This window comes from Rhineura floridana, chromosome 10 (genome assembly GCF_030035675.1).
Source record: "Rhineura floridana isolate rRhiFlo1 chromosome 10, rRhiFlo1.hap2, whole genome shotgun sequence".
Lineage (NCBI taxonomy): Eukaryota > Metazoa > Chordata > Lepidosauria > Squamata > Rhineuridae > Rhineura > Rhineura floridana.
The window spans coordinates 79500969-79520599 of NC_084489.1; the positions used below are offsets into that span (position 1 = coordinate 79500969).

At 41.3% G+C, this 19631-nt stretch overlaps 1 protein-coding gene across 4 annotated transcripts in view; it reads left to right on the plus strand.

Moving 5' to 3' along the window:
* Positions 1–19631, plus strand: part of PRKAG2 (protein kinase AMP-activated non-catalytic subunit gamma 2) — a 343500-nt gene that overhangs the window by 113351 nt on the left and 210518 nt on the right. For all 4 annotated transcript variants that reach the window (XR_009758152.1, XM_061586927.1, XM_061586930.1 and 1 more), the window contains exon 3: positions 9104–9386. Coding sequence is in view for 3 of the 4 variants with exons in the window: in XM_061586927.1 (XP_061442911.1) it covers positions 9104–9386 (283 nt within the window). In the remaining variant the exon portion in view is untranslated. The remainder of the gene's footprint in view (positions 1–9103; positions 9387–19631) is intronic.

Consider the following 19631-nt stretch of genomic DNA (forward strand, 5'->3'; position numbering starts at 1 on the left):
TCTGTTTCATCCAAGATAACTTGCAATTGCTGCACCACAACCCTCTCAATCACTTTCCCTAAGAAGGGGGTATTTGCGACCGGTCGGTAATTGTCACAAACTAATGGGTCCAGGGTGGGCTTTTTCAGGAGCAGTTAGATAACTGTCTCTTTCAGGGCGGCTGGAAGCACTCCCTACCGCAATGATGCTTTGACCACATCCTGGATCCACTCGGTCAAACCCCTCGGCAAGCTTTAATAAGCGAAGAAGAGCAAGGGTTGAGAGGACATGTTACCTCCCGCATCATTGCAAGCTCCTTGTCTACATCATTAGGCCGCATCAACTGAAACTGTTCCCAAGAAATTGCAGCAGATATTGCACTGGACACCTCACTGGGAACTACAGTAGATGTGGATGGGGCATCAAGACTGCTACGGAGGTGAGCAACTTTACCCTGAAAGTGCCTTGCAAACAATTCACAGTGGGCCTCCAAAGGGTCTAAAACTCCATTTCCTGGAGTTGATGTCAACAGACCCCTGACAATATGTAAAAGCTCCACTGGATGGCTACTTGAGGATGCAATGGAGGCAGAGAAGTGGGCCTTCTTCGCCTCCCTCACCACCACACAGTAGGCACGGTTATGATGTTTACTCGTGCCCAATCAGTCTCGCAGCACATCTTTCGCCACTTGCGCTCTAGCCGTCGTCCAGTCTGTTTCATTACCCTTAGGTCACTGGTGTACCAAGGTGCACACCGGGCTCCACAATGGCCGGAGATGGTGCTCGAGGGCAACCATGTCAAGAGCCCAACGTGCCTCACTGTTCTACAGTGTAACAAAGGCTTCAACAGGGTCACGTGCTCTGTCTGCTGGGAACTCTCCCAGGGCATTCAAGAATCCAGTGGATTCCATTAGTCTCTGGGGGCAGACCATCTTAATCTGTCCACTACCCCTGCAGTTCTGTAGACCACAGCAACTCCTCCCCCCCATCCCTGCAGCCTATGCTGGTGTTGCACCGAGTATCCAGGTGGGAAATCTGGGTCAGGTCAACTTCTCCCAGCTCACTTACCCAGGTCTCAGTAATGCACACCAAATTGGCACCTTCATCCACGATTAGATCATGGATGAGTGTGGTCTTACTCTGTACGTAGAACAGTGAGTGTGTTTCTAACCTAAAATGGGGAGGCTGAGTCATAAAACCTCCAAAGCCAATTTTTGTAGTTAACTAGAGGAAAGCTGAACTATGGAACTCCTACAAGGAAATCACTGTTGCAAACAATTTAGCATTTTCCAAAAAGGGATTAAATATCAATAGAGAATGATGTCCATAATTGCCAGCTGATTATGCCAAACTCGACCCCTATCTCCCACCATTTTGTGATTGACTCCACCACTACCCCGTACTACCTTTTTGTGACTGGCAGATCTCAGTTATTTTCAGTCCTCTCAATTGAGCCCCAAGGGTAGTAGAAAGTTTGAGAACCCCTGGTGTAGACAATATTTAGCTAGATGGAACAATGCATGGACTTGGTGTAAGGCAGTTTCCAGTGTTTTTATTCTTTTGACCTCATTGTGAAATGCTGCCATCATTTTGAATTTTTATGAAACCATTTTTTAAAGGAATCCACAGGTAGAGGATCAGTATAGATAATGCTTTTTCAGAACTTCAGGAGAATCTGTGTTCATCATTAAGAGCAAAGCAAAGCATTATCAGAGTTTCAGCACTATCGCAAAGTGCATTGTATCTTTAGTGATATATCTATACTTTAGACTTTAACATTATTATTTTTTAACTTTTATTTATTATGAAACAATAAAAAAGATAAACGGAAACAACCACCAAACGATGGGCTCAAGTGAGGATACAAAATAGCTTAATTTTACAATATTACAGAAATTTAACCAGTAGCACACAGATTAAATCAATAGTCGTGATAAAGTGATGTAGAATAACATGAAATATAAATTGTATATTTTAACTCATGACTTGTGAATTGGTTAGCAAAAACGACAAAAAAAATTAAGAAAACCAAATAGATCTAGCCACTGGTGGGAGCCGGTCATACAAATAATAAGTCACATAATCAATAAATGACCACCAAATGGCAACATATGCATCCGGTTTAGCCCCATCTTGTAAGAAATGAAGATTATGAGTATTTTTGTCCAATAAAGCCAAATTACATATATTTTTGAACCATGCAGATAGATCCATATCTTCTAGCAGTTTCCATTGTTGCAGTCATTTGGTGGGCTGCCATCAATAATTTGGAGATCAGTAGTTTAGATTTCAAGTTAGCGTTAATGTCTTTAAATAAAGACAAACAATTCTGGAGTATGTACTATGTTTTCTTTTGTGATTTTGTTATACTTCAACATTAATATTATTAATATTAATATTTCCTGTTCCTTGGGAACTGTAGTTCTGTATTTGTAGGTGTAGGGAACCTTTGGCCCTCCAGATGTTGCTGAACTACACTTCCTATCAGCTCCAGCAAGCATGATCAGAGACCAAGGATGGTGGAAGTTGTAGTTCAGCAACATCTGGAGGGCTAAAGGTTCTCCACATTTGTGTAAGGGGATCTAAAAATCTCCCGTATAACCTTACTAAACTACAGTTCCCCAGGATTCTTTGGGGGAAGCCCTGACAGTTATATAATTGTATAGTATACAACCCAATATACATTTATAATGTACTAGGGGCTCCTGCCCCTGTGTGCTTTGCACACCAACTAGGGATGGGATCTATTGGCTGGTGCCAGTTTGAAAGCAGTCCATCGACCTAACAGGCTGCTACTGATTTTAGTTCGTTTTTTGTCCACAAGCCACTCCTTTTACCAATCTGTTTTTTCCCCTCAGAAAAAATATTGAAATTAATATTGATATTTTTAAAGGAAATATTGATAAATTAAAGGAAATATTGATAAATTGAAGGCAATATAAATAAAATATTGACATTAATATTTTAGTTTTTTAAAAAAAAGTTTCCAAAAATAGCTGCATAAAATCACTACATAAAAATCCGATCCACAACAATAGCTAATAAGTGAATTAATGGGAAATTCAGTACCAAATCTGAATTGGGCGTAATTCTAGCACATCCCTAGCACCAGCCCAACACCAAAACCCAGGAATGCCAACTGCACCCCCACCACCACCCCACCACCCCCAGGGCTTGCCAGACTCCTTCTCCCCTTAGACCTGGCCAAGCCTCCTACTGCCCCTCTACAGGTTGCAAAGCCTCCTCCCTGCCTTACAGATCACCAAGCATCCTCTTCTCCTCCCTCCCCAACAGGTGGCCAAGCCTCCCCCCTTTAGACCTCGCATGAGGAGGAGGGAAGTGGAGAAGGAAGCTGGCCAGTCGAGGCAAGCCACACACGCACAGCTGCCTTGTCTGCCCTTACTGTTCCTCTGTGGCTTGCCTAGCCGCCACCACCTCACTCACTTGCCTGCAATGGCTGCTGTCCACCATGGGCTTGCAGCATTGCTCTAGCCTCGCTAACTCCACCACCACCTCAGTGTTTCACCTCCCCTTCCCCACTTGTTCCTTTGCCACCATGAATGACTGTCATCACGCTGCATGACAGCGGCCTAAGAAAAATATAGATATAGGAAGACATACTGGAGCCTTCTCTAAACAGCTCCTGCTTCTAAACAGCTCCTGCTTTGGGGATTCGGAGTGCTGCTTCTGGGCTCCTGGTGGAACCTCGAAGCAATAAATAAATACATAAAAATGTAAAAATGGGTTGTATGCAGATGATGTTGGACATATGTTAGCCCTCCAGAAATCAAGGAGATAAATTATTCATGACCAACTTAAGCCCCATTGATTTCAGTGGGGCAAAAGCATGGGTACCTTAGCCTGGATCTAACCCAATAGGTGTAAACGGTGATTTGAATAAGCTGTGCTAGGCTTAACCCATATGTCTTTAAAACGGAGCAGTTCTTCAGAGCAAGTTAGCAGCTAGGATGCCATTATACTTTTAATTTACAGGTTAATTTAGCTCATGCAGAAGCTATTGTTCCACAACTTGACTTCAGCCAAGTTTGGAGAATGTAGTTTCTGTGAGAAAAGTAAACTAAATGAAGCTAAAACGCTGCTATTTGATGTCATATCTGTGGATTTTCCATAGAGAAATGCTAAGATTTGACTTTCCCCACCCCACTCCTTTGCCTTTGGTCTATTTTCTTTTTTAATATTTATTAAACAAATGATATTTTTTCCAAAAATGAAAGAGATGGTTAAGAAAAAAACATACAGCTAAAATAGACATCTGAATACAGGAAAATGCATAATACCAAAATAATGGCTGCACAATAAGAATACAGTAAATACTTTTTTGCAAGTATTGCCAGTTTAGATGAACTGTGCAGGTAGAGGCATAAAGAAAATAGTCTGATGTCAAAATTTAGACTCTAAGCTCTTCGGGGCAGGGACCTGCCTCTTTTGTTTATGTTGCTCTATAAAACACTTGTGTACACTGATGGCAATATAAAAATGATAAGCTTCACACTTCAAGCAGCAAGAGGCTAGAGTTTAGCTATAGATCCCCAGATTCAGATGTGCATCAGTATGCACGTCTTGTGTGGAAAGGTTCACGGTGTGGAGCTGATCGTTCAGCCGCTCTGCAGGCTAATGTGGGACGGTGGAGGTGCCTGCCAAAAGACTTGTTTGCTGGAATGTCATTGATCACCTTGTGCTTGTTCAGTGTCTTCTCTTTGCTTCGCCCCCTGGTGCTCAGTCTGTTGAACAGCATAGGATGCCAAACGCTCTGATGACTGAGCACCCATCTGTTCTAGTTACTGCTGCTGTTTCTCTGTGGTGTTTGAGAAAACTTTGCTTTCCTTCATGACTAATATTTAAACAGGATATGCCAAGAACAATGAGAAATGCCCAACCTTTGATTTTTGTACCGGAGCTTCTGTAGGTGCTGGGACAACAGGAAAGGCTTGTATACCTTAGAAGTCATAGGTAGCTGTGTATGTGTTTCTTACTAAGGTTTTGATTCTGTTGGGGAAAAGAAAAACTGGTTAAAGTAAGTGCCAATGAAAATGGAAATGGGCTGACTTCAAGTCGATCTTGACTTATGGCGACCCTATGAATAGAGATTTCATGGTAAGTGGTATTCAGAGGGGGTTTACCATTGCCTCCCTCTGAGGCTAGTCCTCCCCAGCTGGCTAGGGCCTGCTCAGCTTGCCACAGCTGCACAAGCCAGTCCCTTCCTTGTCTGCAACTGCCAGCTGGGGGGCAACTGGGCTCCTTGGGTCTATGCAGCTTGCCCACGGCTGCACAGGTGGCAGGGCATGTAACCCCTGAGCCACTCCCTGTGGGGGTGATCTTTAGCTGACCCTTGACACCCAGGAGACACGAGCAGGGATTTGAACTCATAGGCTCTGGACTCCCAGCCAGGCTCTCCTCTCCACTGTGCTATACCAATAGGATAACAAATATATAGATAGATATGTATGACTGCAATCTTCTTCTAGCTTTAATGTCTTATTTCTTGTCATTAATGTAAATAATTAATCAAGCTATCCTGCTTGAGGTGCTCCGAATGGAACTGCTGCAGCTTCAGAGTATAGAATGGGAAATGGTCAGATTCTTCTCTCTGTCTCCTCTCCCTGTTAATGGCTCTAGACATAAAACAATTGAGATAGTTGTGTTCATAGTACATACCATTAATATCAACCTAATGGCTTTCCCACTCCCTAGGATATTAAGGTTGTTATCAAAAGGCATAAGCAAGTTTCAATCCAGTTAAAATTAACTTGCGCTTTAAAAATGGCTGGTGCTGCATATTCAGAAAAGAAAAGAAAGCCTTTACCAACTCTCTGGATGGGGTGTGTGAGTTAATACTAGTGATGGGCAAGGAATTCGCTGGAATCAAAAATAAAACCGGGCTTCCCCAACCATTTGAATATTTACAATCTCTGCAGAATGGTACAGAATGCTACAAGCTTCTGCAGCTTTTTCTAACACTAGATAGTAGACTGCATCAAATATAACCATAAACTGACTGACCAGCCTCTCTTATTTGCTTTACTGTGTGAAATTGACAATCCTGCTATTTGTTGTAAGGAGGGGCGGGGCAGGATCAAATACAAGGAAGAGGAAGCGGATGTTGTTTTGGCAAAGGGAAAAAAGTGAAAAGTTTTGCTCAGTGTAGCCAAGGCAAGCACCCTTCCCCTTCATGCCACACACTTGTTCGATCAAAGGACTCTCCTGTGGTTCACAAAGGAATTTCCCTGACACTTTCTTTTTTAAAACTAAAACCTCAACAAGGCAGTTCCCCCACTTAAGAAGCATCCCTGCCTACCTGAGGCTTGCCCCTCTTTCTTTCTGATGAGTGGAAGGTATTCAGTCAGGATGCTGCTTCAGTTTTAACCCAGCCTACAGCCCAGCACAATGAAGCCCTGACTCCTTAGTGCGGAGACTTGCTTGGTTTCTTTTCTTCCCAGAGCTGTGGGACCAGGCTACATTCAGCAAAAGTTTTACTTTTTTCAGTCTGCCAAAACAGCATCATCATCATCTTTACGTTAGCCAAGCTTAATGTCCTACCTTCTGCCCTCCTTGAAAGCAGATTCAAGAGCGTGCCCTTCCAGGAGCATCTGTGCCCTTTTGGGTCGGGGAGGTGGAAATAATCACGTGTTGTTTTATTGTTCTTTTTACCGTGATTTTAGAGTTATTTTTATTACTCCGATTTTAATAAAAATCCCAGGTAGATGACATTCATTTTATTTGGAGTATTTGTTATCTGACCGGAACCCGCAAGTCACAATAAAAGTAGTCAGCTTTTTTGCAGCAGCTATTGACTGTTGAAAAGTAATGATTAAACAATTCTCTTTTTAATTTTAATATTTTAATTTTATTGTTTGAATATGCGGTAAGAGGGTATCTCACAAGAGTGATTATGTTTAATGCTTTGTTTAAGTATTGTGCATTTGTGTATTTGTATATGTTCAGTTTGGTCTATGACTGTAAATAAAAAATCAGTCCATCAATCATCATCACCCTCATGTCTGATCCTCCCCCTCCCGCAAAGCAAATAGCAGGCTTGTCAGTTTAGAGAATGGCTGTTTTCCTTTTGGAAAGGAAAGGAGGAAAGCAACTTTCAGTGCCCCCCCCATCTCATAAGCACCACTTACACAGCAAGTCCCATGGGAGTGAAGATAAAACGCAGATACATTATTTTTCTCATTTCTCTCAAGCCTAAAACATCTTATAGTTTTCCAGAGGAACTAACTTGAGCCTCAGGCAACTTGACCTAAATGCTTCTATGGCACCATACTTATGTACTTATGAATTGGTTAATTTCTGAAGAAGCTCATACTGCAAAACAGGAACTTACCAGAGTCCTGTAAATTTTCTTTATGAACTGTATTCTGCTTCCTTTGTTGTGCTTTCTCCTTGTTGTTTTACACAGCATTATTTAATCCTGTTTGTCTCTTGAGTGATTTGTAATAGTGGTGGTCACACCACATCATTTTGCTGGGTTTTCTACCCCCTTTTCTTTCATTCTTAGAGCATATATATGAGTGGTGATTTTCCTGCTGTGTGCTTGCAGCATTGGCATAGTTTTGTCGTACAAGAACACCAAATTCATTTTAATTGTACAACTAGAATTTGCCAGTATGCAGTTCCTCCTTGGCTTTTTGTCCAAGATTCTTCATTGGGGTCTGATGCGGTCGTGTCTATACTTAAAGCCAGTATTTTAGATTTCCACACCTCTGAGACATGTGAATCATATGCCATCTTATGGATCCCAGTAATCCTGACCATACATCACTGGGAACTCTAAACCCACATAGGAAACTGCCTTATACTGAGTGAGACCATTGGTTCATCTAGCTCAATATTGTCTACATTGACTGGCAGTGACTCTCCATGGTTTCAGATAGGAGATATTCCCAGCTGTACCTGGAGATGCTGGGGATCAAACCTGGACCTTCTGCATCGCTGAGCTATGGCCCTTCCCCTAGGCTGCTTAACGGTGTGTTTCTATACTTGGCTGGGTTGTTTTACTGTAATATTTTTTAAACAATTAAATTAATTTTGTTGAATTTTTATGGTATTTTGATGTATAAATTTATTAGTTTTCGATTCTCTATTTTGTGTGAACTGCTTAGAGTTTTTTTAAAAAAAGAATATGCAATATATAATTTATGTAAATAAATAATAAATAACTACCCCCCCCAAACTGTCCGTTCTTTTTGTATTGACAGGCCGCAACTGTTGGGACTGGGGCGGATCACACCTCATACTTGACATGGAGCAGGTCACAGGTTCAGACTTTATTTATTTATTTAGACCATTTATATACTGCTTATATTTAAATAAAACTCTAAGCAGTGTACAACAAGTCAAAACATCTTAAAACAGCAGATACAAACAAAATCAATAAAATACAATTAACTGAACAAAACATCTTCTTTAGTATCAACATAATATAAAAATTGCGTATAAAATTAAGTACAAGGGGAAAAAATCATAACATACATAATAGACTAAACAGAATATTCCCTAAGCTTCATGGGGGAAAAAACAAGTTAAAACAAGCTTATTTTTAAACATAATAGATTAAACAATAGATTAAACAAATCAGCTCTCACCCTGGGGGTATAGTGAGTTAAAAGGATCAGGCAGGAGGTGATGCTGAGACCTTAGAGAGCCACTGCCTGTCAAAATTAGACAATAGAGGGCCAAATAGTCTGACCTGTCTAAAGTAGCATATATTATGTTCCTGTGTTGGTGAAGAGTCCAGCCCATCCCTCAGGGCCTCTGTCTCACTCCTTAAAGCCAGTGACCCTCCAGATGTTGTTGAACTACAACTTCCATCAGCCCCAGCAAGCTTGGCCAATGGCCAGGGATGATGGGAGCTGTAGTTCAGCAATATCTGGAGGGCCAAAATTTCCCCACACCTGCCCTAAAGCTTTGCATTTTTCCTTTGCTTAATTTGACTTTTAATTCTGTTTTCTGGTCACCTATGGTCTGTTGGGCAGGCAATATTTCATTACGTTTGCTGCAGGTGGATGCTTCATAGATTAATGGCTTCATAGAGGTAACCTTGCAGTAATTGAAAAGAAAAAGGATTGGCTTTTAATTGCTCCCTTCTCCTTTCTTTGCAGGCAGAAGACAGCTGCAGCACGGGCAGCCCTTCCAAAGGACTTTTCTCAAAGGGGCTCCATAGCCGGCCTTCCAGCCCAGCCTCTGCCCCTGTCAAATCTAAACATAGTCCGAGCTCGCCCAAAACAGTGTTCCCTTTCCCATACCAAGAATCACCCCCTCGCTCCCCTCGGCGCATGAGTTTCAGTGGGATCTTCAGGTCCTCCTCCAAAGATTCTTCCTCTCCCAGCTCTAACCCATCTACTTCCCCCGGTGGTATCAAGTTCTTCTCCAGATCAAGAAAAAGTAAGGAATTGATCATGTTAATTTCAGGAAGATACTCTGGGTTTGGGCCCATTTCCTTTACCTGCAATAGGAAAGTAAGTGCAGCTATGTTGTGTACCAACAACTTTTGTTCTGGATTTTGTGTAACATGCTTTTAAGCTATTGTTTCCCACTCTACCTCACTGGTGGAAATGTGACCATACTGTCTATATTCTCAAATGGTGGTGCTGGACCAGCAGCGAGGGACAAAAGACCATACCTCAGTGGCAGGGTACTTGTTTCCCATGCAGATCGATATGGCTATTAGTAGCTACTAGTCCCAGTGGCTATATGCTTCCAGTATTGGAAGCAGCAAGAAAGGGTATTGCCTTCATGTCTACCTCATCCTCACTATTATTATTTAACTTGTTAGTTGCCTAACACAGGGCAGTTTTTAGGTAACTTACAATCAAGAGCAGCAACTAACAGAAGGCCTTGACTCAGCTGAATCATATTCCATCAAATGCTCTGGTGAAGGGAAAACCTTAACTTGGCACCAAAAAGATAGTGGTGTTGGCACCAGGTGGGCCACACTCAGGAGAGCATTCCAGAGGTGTGGGGCCACAGCTGGAAAGGCCCTTCCTCTTGTTGCCATCCTCCCAGCTTCTCTCAGAGGGTTGGAAGAAGTAGTCAGTCAGGTATTATTGTCCGGAGGTTCCCCAAATGAACACCTAGAGAGAGGCAGATGATAGGGACAGTGGCAAACAGACCCCACATCAGCACTTGGGCCAACATGGGCATGCAGGGGACCACTGCAGCTGACGCTGATCACTCATTACAGCATCCTTCTCATTATGAAAACATTATTAGGGGACAGCCAACTAAACATGTACATGGTTTCAGATGCTTATTTTATTATTTCTTACATTAAAAAACCATTATCCTTTTCTACAACAAAATGGTTCTTATTACTGAGTAAATGTGTTTATCAACAGGGAAGCTGGAGCAAGCTCCACTTTATTCCTGTAGTCATGATGGTGCCATGATTTAAATCAGGTTAAAATGCAAAAGTACATATGCACTGCCCGCTCTTCAAATCAGGCTTGGCAACCTTGCCTTTTATTTCCTTTGTTGCTCTAACATATTATAAATATAGAAGCTCTAACATACCAGGAATGTAAAAGCAGTTGTAAAGTATGAAATGGCATTGTTGAAGAGAAAAGAAATTTTAGTTGTGTTCTTCACAACTAAAGTACCATACCTGGTCATCTAAAGGTGGTGTGTATGTGTGTGTAGGACCATTAAGTCCAGGGTCTAAAGTTACCTGCATCACTGGGTGCCCTCCAGATGCTGCTGGATTCCAACTCCCATCATCCCTGACCCATTGGCTGTGCTCGCCAGGGCTGATGGGGGGTCATTAGCACATTGGCTATCCTGGGGGTAAACAATACTGCGCTAGATGGATCAATAGTCTGACCTTGTATAAAGCAGCTTCTTATTTTCTTTCTGAATGGAAAAATGACTTTTTACACTATGTGCTCTTCCATTTTATGCCTTAAGGTGGTGCTATTAGTTTTAGTTGCCTTTTTCCTAGTGTTTCTGTGGCTGTGCTCTCTAGGAGACACATAGCTAAACCCCAATCTCCTTGCCTTTTAATACAAAAGTCATGTTGATTCTGCAAAATATACTTGATAATCCATTGCTTCCTACAGGTTTGTTTTTATAAATCTAAAGCTTTCATTCACAATCTGCTTGGTACGTTCAATAGCCATAATTAGAGAAATGATGATGGTTCATCTGTTTATATGCATGGTGCTTTCCAAAAGTTTCACCAAAAGTGTGCAAGATATTTTAAATGCTTTTACCAGTGGGCATTGTGTCAATTTAAGACTTTTTTTCTTTTTTAAAATACCAGCCCAGTTCACATGTCATACTTAACGTTTTATTGCGAATGAGCCTATCAGGGCTGTTTTGCTCCTTCTTGCTCATGCATGGAGGGAAAAAAACACAACCCTTAGTTTAGTGTTACATCCGTACCAGGGATTGTGGTTAGTTTATCTCAAACAAACCAACATTCGTAAGTGAAGAACAACTCTTGGCTTATTGTAGTCTGTTTGGAGCCAAGCAAGCCACTGTCCCTAGTTTGGATATACTGTTGAATCAGAGATTATGGATTATTTCTCCCTGATGTTCGGAGGGGGGAGCAAAGTGGGTACAATTGGCTGACACACAATAACCTATGGTTTGTGACTTACTGAAGGAGTGGGGAACTGGATTCTACTTTAAACCCGTATCTTGCAAGGGAAGAATCAGGGGCACACTGTACGTACGCTCCAGATGCTTCCTTTACAGTTGCAGCTTTACTTCAAGCTATATCTGCAAAGGATTTTTCCCCCTTTGCAGCCACATCTTCAGTTCAAGTCAAGGCTTCAAAGAGTTCTTCCTTTGCAGCCATGGCTTGTTGAATTTTATTTCGGGCTGAAGAGAAAGAATCGGGAATGCACTCTTAAATGTGCTTCCAATTCTTCCTTTCCAGCTGTAATTCACTGCTTTTTGAATTTGGCACCTATTTTTGTTGCTGCAGAGTGACAGAAAAAGGCACCAAGCGCCAAATTCTGCCAGCAGCTGGAAAGGAAGAATTAACAGTACACTTAGGGTAGAGACACACTTAACTGTTCTGCTGGTTTCAGTGCATCTCCACCTCTCTTTTCTGAAAACGGGGGCACACGACATTAGTCAAACCCTGCCCCTTTTTACTGTAAAACCTGGTGGGATCAACTTGAGTGAGTTTTTTTTATTGCCTTAAAGAGATTTTGCAACTGATTGGGAGATCAATCTGTTTCCCCTCCAGATGTTGTCAGTAGAAACATTTTGCTGTAGGCGACTAGTGTGTTCCCAGTCTTAGAGTTTGCTCCTGCTTCTTTCTTTTCAGTTTGGCACTGTAGGTTTACCTGTCCTGCCTATTGACATGGTTTTGGCCACAACCACATTATGAGCCCGATTTTTAAATTTCTTTATTATTAAATTTATATCCCACCCTTTCTCCAAGAAAGAGCCCAGGGTGGCAAACAACAAACAATAAAACAACAAAAACATTTTAAAAACAACTCCAATACAGCTGCAGACTGGGGTAAAGGTCTCTACTTAAAAGGCTTGTTGGAAGAGGAAGGTCTTCAGTTAGACACCAGAAAGGCACCAGAGAAGGTATCTGCCTAAGATTTAAGGGGAGGGAACTCCAAAGGATAGGTGCCACAACAGTAAAGACCCAGTTGTTATGATGTGCATAATGGACTTCCTGATAAGATGGTATTTGCAGGAGACCCTCACCTGCAGAGCACAGTGATCTACTGGGTTTATAAGGGGTGAGACAATCTTTCAGGTGTCCTGATGCTAAGCCATATAGGGCTTTATCCAGCACCATGAACTTAACCCAGTACCTAATTTCAGCAGCTGGGTCACATTTTGGCAATATTCTGCCCCAGTGAGCAGTCGCACTGTCACAATTTACACCACTTGCAGCTTCTGGACCAACCTCAAGGGCAGCCCCACAAATGGGGAGACCTGGAAGGCCTAATAACGGCTGTGGGCTGAGGTTCCCTCTGCACTGTGATGTGTAAATTTAGCTACTGCCAGGAGTATTTATGCATGTATTTATTAAATTTATATCCTGCCCTTCCTTCTAGAAGGAGTTCAGAATGGCAGGGAATGTGGATGGATTTGGAGATCTTTTGTTAGTGAATATTTACAAATGTGAAAGGGCTGTGAAATTCTGCAGATCTTAAAAAGCATATTGAAAGTCCTTGGGTTTAATCCAATGAAATCCTGTTCTCTTCTGTATAATGAAATTAATTCTTTCCACCCTATTTGGCTAAGATAAAATGACATAGTAGCTTTTTCCCAGGGACAAAGAGTACAAAAAACACTGGTTTAATGTGTTTAGATTGATTTCAGAGTCTTCTAGGCCAGCTCCTATAACATTTCCTATAACAATATTTGACTGTAGAACAAGAAAGGTCCCGCTATTGGAATATCAGTAGGGAAAAAAGCCTAAGCTTATTATTGTTGAAGCTTGTAGGCAGAGTTCAGTAGTAAAGCACAAACTTTACATCTAAAATGTTCAGTTCCATGGCCTGCGCTATTTAGCCCTGTTGCAGCCCAGAAATACTAGTTGCAAACTTGCCAGAGAGGTTCATGAGGCATGATTTGGCTTTGTCTGTGGCTCTGTATCAGGGTCTCTACATAGTGTTCTAAGCAGGGCTGTGGAGTCGGAGTCGGGAGCAATTTTGGGTGGAGTCGGAAGAAATGTACTGACTCCGACTCCTTCATAAATGGCAAATGTATATTAACGAGTAATAACAAATTTACTGTAGTAAAATGGTAGCACAAGGCATTTCATCACCACCACGTGAATCCAGAGCTTGGAAAAGTTACTTTTTAAAACTACAACTCCCATCAGCCCCAGGGATTAGGCTCGTGGGAGTTGTAGTTCAAAAAAGTAACTTTTCCGAGCTCTGGATTCACGTGGTGGTGATGAAATGCCTTGTGCTACCATTTTACTACAGTAAATGTGTCATTACTAGTTAATATACATTTGCCATTTATGAAGTAGAAAAATAAAGGAGTCGGAGTCGAAGGTCTGGTGTACCGACTCCACAGCCCTGGTTCTAAGTAGTGCTGACTCTTTTTAAAGAAGGATCTGTAACTTTGTGGTAGAAGACAAGCTTTGCATGGAAGAGGTCCCGCGTTCAAGCCTAATTAAAAAGGATCAGGTACCAGGTAGTGGGAAGGACCTTTCTCTGCCAGAGAGCCACTGCTAGCCACAGTAGAGAATACTAGGGTAGTCCAGGGGTGAAAACCAAAACCAGAAAGTGGCGAGCATCCCAAAAGCGATTGCGCACTGGGGCAGAATACTGCCAAAATCCATTTCGTTTATCATTTCAAGCAGTCTTGCTAGAAAAGAATATTACAGACCAGTCCATTCCCTGATGAAGGCCAGACAATATAGTGGCCGAAATGTGCTGGGCTTTTTAAAAAAATAAACACCGTATTTTACAGTATCTTGGGTTTTTCTCTCCGTTTTTATTCTAGTCCAGGGGTGAGGAACCTTTTTCAGGCTAAGGGTTGCATCCCCTTCCAGGAGTAGAAATAACATTCTGCTGGTCCCAGTGCTTCTCCACCTTTCTTCTGAAAATGGGGCACACGACACTAGTCAAACCCCACCCCTTTTTACTGTAAAACCTGGTGGGAGCAGCTTGAGTGCATTTTTAAAAAATTCAGCTTCAAATAAATTTCTCAGCTGATCGGCAGATCAACCTGTTCCCCCTCCAGGTGTGGCCAACAGAAACGCTTTGCTCTGGTGACTAGTGTGGTTATAGCCCAAGGCCATGTGCCAGGGGTGGGCAGGGCCAGGAGCAAAAGTGGGTGGAGCAATAAAGGCTATTCTACCTTTGTACTGTAGGCTGTACATATCCCTCTCTATCTTCCATCCAGTCAAGAAAGAAGTATTAGTAGAGTTTATTTAGATTGTATGCCTTTTTGGGCATTGCTTGGGAGGGAGCAGGGGAAGTCGCTCCTCTGATTTGTGGATGGAAATCATGTGTCTCAAACTGGGCTTCTGTGTAGCGTCGCTCTTCCCTCATGCTCCGTGGGTGGGTAGGAGGCGACGAAGGAGGAGGTGGAGAGTGAGACGGGGTGGAGTGGAGAAAACAACTGTTTAAAAAAATGGATGGTGGTGGTGAAGAATGGAGTGGAGGGATAAAGGAGCTGGAAGGCAAGAACATGGATAAAGGAAGAGAAAAGGAGGCAGCAGCAGAATGGAGATAAAGAACTGTGGAGGTGAAAGTTGACAGCGTGTGTGCGTGTGCGTGTGTGAATACTGTGTTTGCACTTGGCACACAAAGTGACCTCCACCACCCTCTCCGGCTACTGTGCTGCATTTGCAGTATTTTAACTTTTTTTGCATCTCAGGGGAAAATGTTTGCTTGGGCAGTGTCCCTTAGTTGGTGGCAGGGCAGGGTCCAGGAGGTGGTTGAGTGACAGAGATTATGCTGGCTGGCTGAGTGGGGGGGGTTGCACTTGGTTTGATATGCAAAGATCTGTGTAGTGGCCTCTGCCTCCCTCCCCACCAATGGAGAGACCACCATTGCTATCTTATGGATAAAAATAATTATTCTACTACCTCTGTATGTGTGTGTTTATTTTTAATGTTGTTTTAGGCTACTTAGATGTGCAGCAGCCAGGCCCAGCACCTTGTAGGCATTTTTTAAAAAACGTAACTGAAATGTAATTGTAGTGATTACTTTTGAGAAAAAGTAATCAGTTACTTTCAGAGCAGTTGCACTTGTAATGGTAATTACTACTTTTTGGGCCATGTAATTATAACTGTAATTTATTACTTTTTAAAAGTAGTCTTCAAAGCTCTGTAAACACTCAAGGAGGGTGCACAGCAGGGTCAGTGAGGGGTGTGGCTGGGGAGGAGGTATGGCCTGAAGAGAGTTCCTAAGGCCAGATAGAAAGGCCTGGAGTGCCACACTGGGCCACAGGTTCCCTATTCCCAGGACAGAGGGGCAAATAGTCTGATCTGGTATTTCCCATGTCTGTATTGAGTCTGTATTGAATCATCAAAAATTTCCTCATTGTGATAACCTAGATTGGGGGGGGGAGTGGTGGTATGTGAATGGAGTCTTAAGCCTCCCCTCCCCTGGCGACCCTTGTACCTTTCTCTTCCTCCAAAGAGCTCAGACCAGATTTTGTATGGCTGCCAGGATGTCTTGTGTCCAGACATCTTATCGGGCTAGATTTGCATCGCTTCAGCAGTAGAGCTGCCCCATGCACCTTTGAACCAATCTGTACCTCATAGTAAATGGTTGCTATTTCAGTCACACTTGTAACACCCCTGTTCTGGCACAAAGGGTCACTGCCTGAGTATCTCCCACCTCATCACACATTGCAGAAGGTCTTGCTCCTCTGCCTACTGTGTGTTGTGCTTATTGACTGTCCATTTTGCCAGTCCAGCACTGCTTTAAAGAGCAAGAGGGTGTAAAAAGACCTATAACTTGTTGAAGTGCTTCCATTCATCAGTTTATTGTGGCATTGGTGCTACTCTTCCAACTGCTCCTCATCTGAGCACAGACTAGCCATTTTGTTTATGGCAACCCAAACAACAGGAGTGCTGCCTATTTCTATGGATTGCTGTCTGCAGAAGGCACATTTGGATTTCAGCAATCCAGTTAGGAAGAGCTGTTTTCTCCACATAGTATATGTGAGGGATTACTCCTTGGAGACTGGAATTGCAATACATACTGTATATTAGGCTTTTTTTCTAAATTAATTTTTATGGCTTTTATTTATACTTGTACTAAATTACAAAGACAGTATTTTTTTTAAAAAAAATACTAATGTTTACTGTCAAACCTTGTATTAAACATCTCTACTACATTGCTTATGAATATCTCAGATAATTCAAATAAGTCCCTTTGGAATATTGCTCTAATGGAAAAGCTTACACATGAATTGAAAATAAAACAAGGAAAAGAGGTGCCAGACCCTTTCTATATAGCTTGGCATTCATTTATTGTACATACTTCTGAAGATTCATTTGGGCGTCGCCCACCCATGGAGGCCTGGCAGATTTGGAAACAAATATAACTACGGAAACTACTCCACAGGAGATTTAAGTGTGACATCTTCTCATAAACTGGTCAATATGCGAGTTCTGTTTTTGGACATGTTCCTTGAGAGGTCTTGTTCCCCTTTTGTTTCTATATTTTTGTTGAATATTGTTGATATAAGATTATGTTGTTGGACTGATATATGTGCAAGGTCTTACCTAAAGATATCTGTAAAGAAAATAAATAAATAAATAAAATTTATACAAAAAATAATCCAAATAAGTTAAATATCATAAATATAGAAGTCATAAATATAATTAATTTCATAAATATATTCATCTTTCTTAACAATTTAAATATCATGAAATACCAAAAAAATCCTTATCAACAGATATGTATAAAAACAGCTTAATAATAAACAGACATTCAGTACAATTGTTTATAGCTGCATATTATATATTTCCATACCTGCAGTTCTTAATTATTTCTTAATACATTGCATAACTTGATTCCATTTCTTTAAAACTTTATTAGATGTTTTAACTGTTCATAAACTTAGTAACTCCCAGCTGGTCCCATAACTTTATTATTAATTCCTGCTTATTTGCTGTGCGGCTTTGATTCCAACATAAAATATACATGCTAATATAACAGTACAATTCATGAATCTGGAACTTTTAAACAGCAGCCGTACCTTGTACATAATTTTTTTAAATTTAACAGAGAGGTCTTGAGCAAGAATACCTTTATCACTCTTCTAGACTTTCTTGTGGAAGCCTTATTCAGTCAAAGATTAGTCTCACACAAGATCTCAGTATTAAAAAAAATCCAAATGAAAATGGGTATTGCTGTTCTCCCCAACACCCCCCTCATAAGCCTCCATTTTGCCCATTCTGAAACATGCTAAGGTTGATAATGTTTGCTTTTGTGCACTTCTGCCCTTCCTGGGAATTTTTTAAAGGTGCACATGCACAGAGGTACAGAAATCTCTGCATGCGTGCACATTGGAAGGCAGGGAAAAGGGAAAGAGTCATTAAGGGAAGGGACAAAATGACACAGCCCAGATTCATTCCATCAAGTGGTGGAAAAGCAATGAGTATTGTTGGCTGGAAAAAAAAAAGTGAATACTCAGGTGCCCATCACACACACAGAAAAATTAGATCTGAACAAGCCATTTGTGAGAGAATACTCCCATCTGGTATTATTTATTATTTATTTATTTATTTTCATTTCTAGACCGCCCATAGCTAATAGCTCTCTGGGCGGTGTACAAAACAAGATTAAAATACAATATAGAATAAAATCAGTAACAGAAAGGAACACATTAAACTAAAACATTAAACATAAAACATTGAACATTAAAATGTATGTGTGTTATGTGCCTTCAAGTTGAATATGACTTATGGTGACCCTATGAATCAGTGACCACCAATAGCATCTGTCGTGAACCACCCTATTCAGATATTGTCAGGTCTGTGGCTTCCTTTATGGAATCAGTCCGTCTCTTGTTTGGCCTTCCTCTTTTTCTATTCCCTTCTGTTTTTCCCAGCATTATTGTCTTTTTTAGTGAATCATTTCTTCTCATTATGTGTCCAAAGTATGATAACCTCAGTTTCATCATTTTAGCTTCTAGTGACAGTTCTGGTTTAATTTGTTCTAACCCAATTATTTGTCTTTTTTGTGGTCCACGGTATGCGCAAAGCTCTCCTCTAACACATTTCAAATGAGTTGATTTTTCTCTTATATATATATATAATGTTTTATTGATTTTCCAAATAGAATTTATAATATGATGTAACAGATGCTTTTGTTGTTTCTTCTAAGAGAGTAATACACACATTGTAGTTAATTGAGAACAAATGTCAATTTCAATACAACTAATTACAAGCCCCTCAAACAACCCCCTCCCCCCCAACCAGGAGGCATTACTCAAGGAATAAGCGGATGTGGATGAAACAATGGTGGATGAAGTGGATGAAGCAGGTAAGGGGAAAAAAACATTTTAAAATTTGTTTAATGTTAATTGCTCCAAATTTTAGCATAATAAGATGGTGAATTTTAATTGTGCTCTTTATTGTTAACATATTGGATAAAAGAAAACCATATTGAGGTAAATTTGTCAGTTTTAGAAATACCACGGGCAGCCCTTAGTTTGTATGTTAGTTTTTCCATAAAGGCAATGAACCAGATCTTGTGATACCAATATTTTACCGTTGCACCTTTTAGGTCTTTCCAATGTTTTGCTGTTGTTAGACAGGCCGCCATAAGTAGATGTCCAATTGATGGTTTGTCCCTCTCATCCACATCTACATCGGTGAGGAGATTAAGGAGTGCCACCTGCAGAGTCCTGGCCACGGGCCCAGGCACAATCAATTGAATTTCTTCAAATACCAGATTCCAAAATGACTGAGCCCGAGGGCAAGACCACCACATGTGTAAATACGTGCCCTGCTCCCCACAGCCCCTGCAACAAAGTCCAGACATAGCTGAGTTTATTCGGGACAGCCACACCGGAGTGACATACCATCTATGCACCAATTTTAGCATATGTTTGTGTAGTTGGCTGGAGGCTGATTTTATTATAGGTTTTTGCCAGTAAGTACACCACACCCCTTCATCTATGAAAATATTACAGTCATTCTCCAATTGCATCTTGAGACTGGAGAAGTCAGAGCCT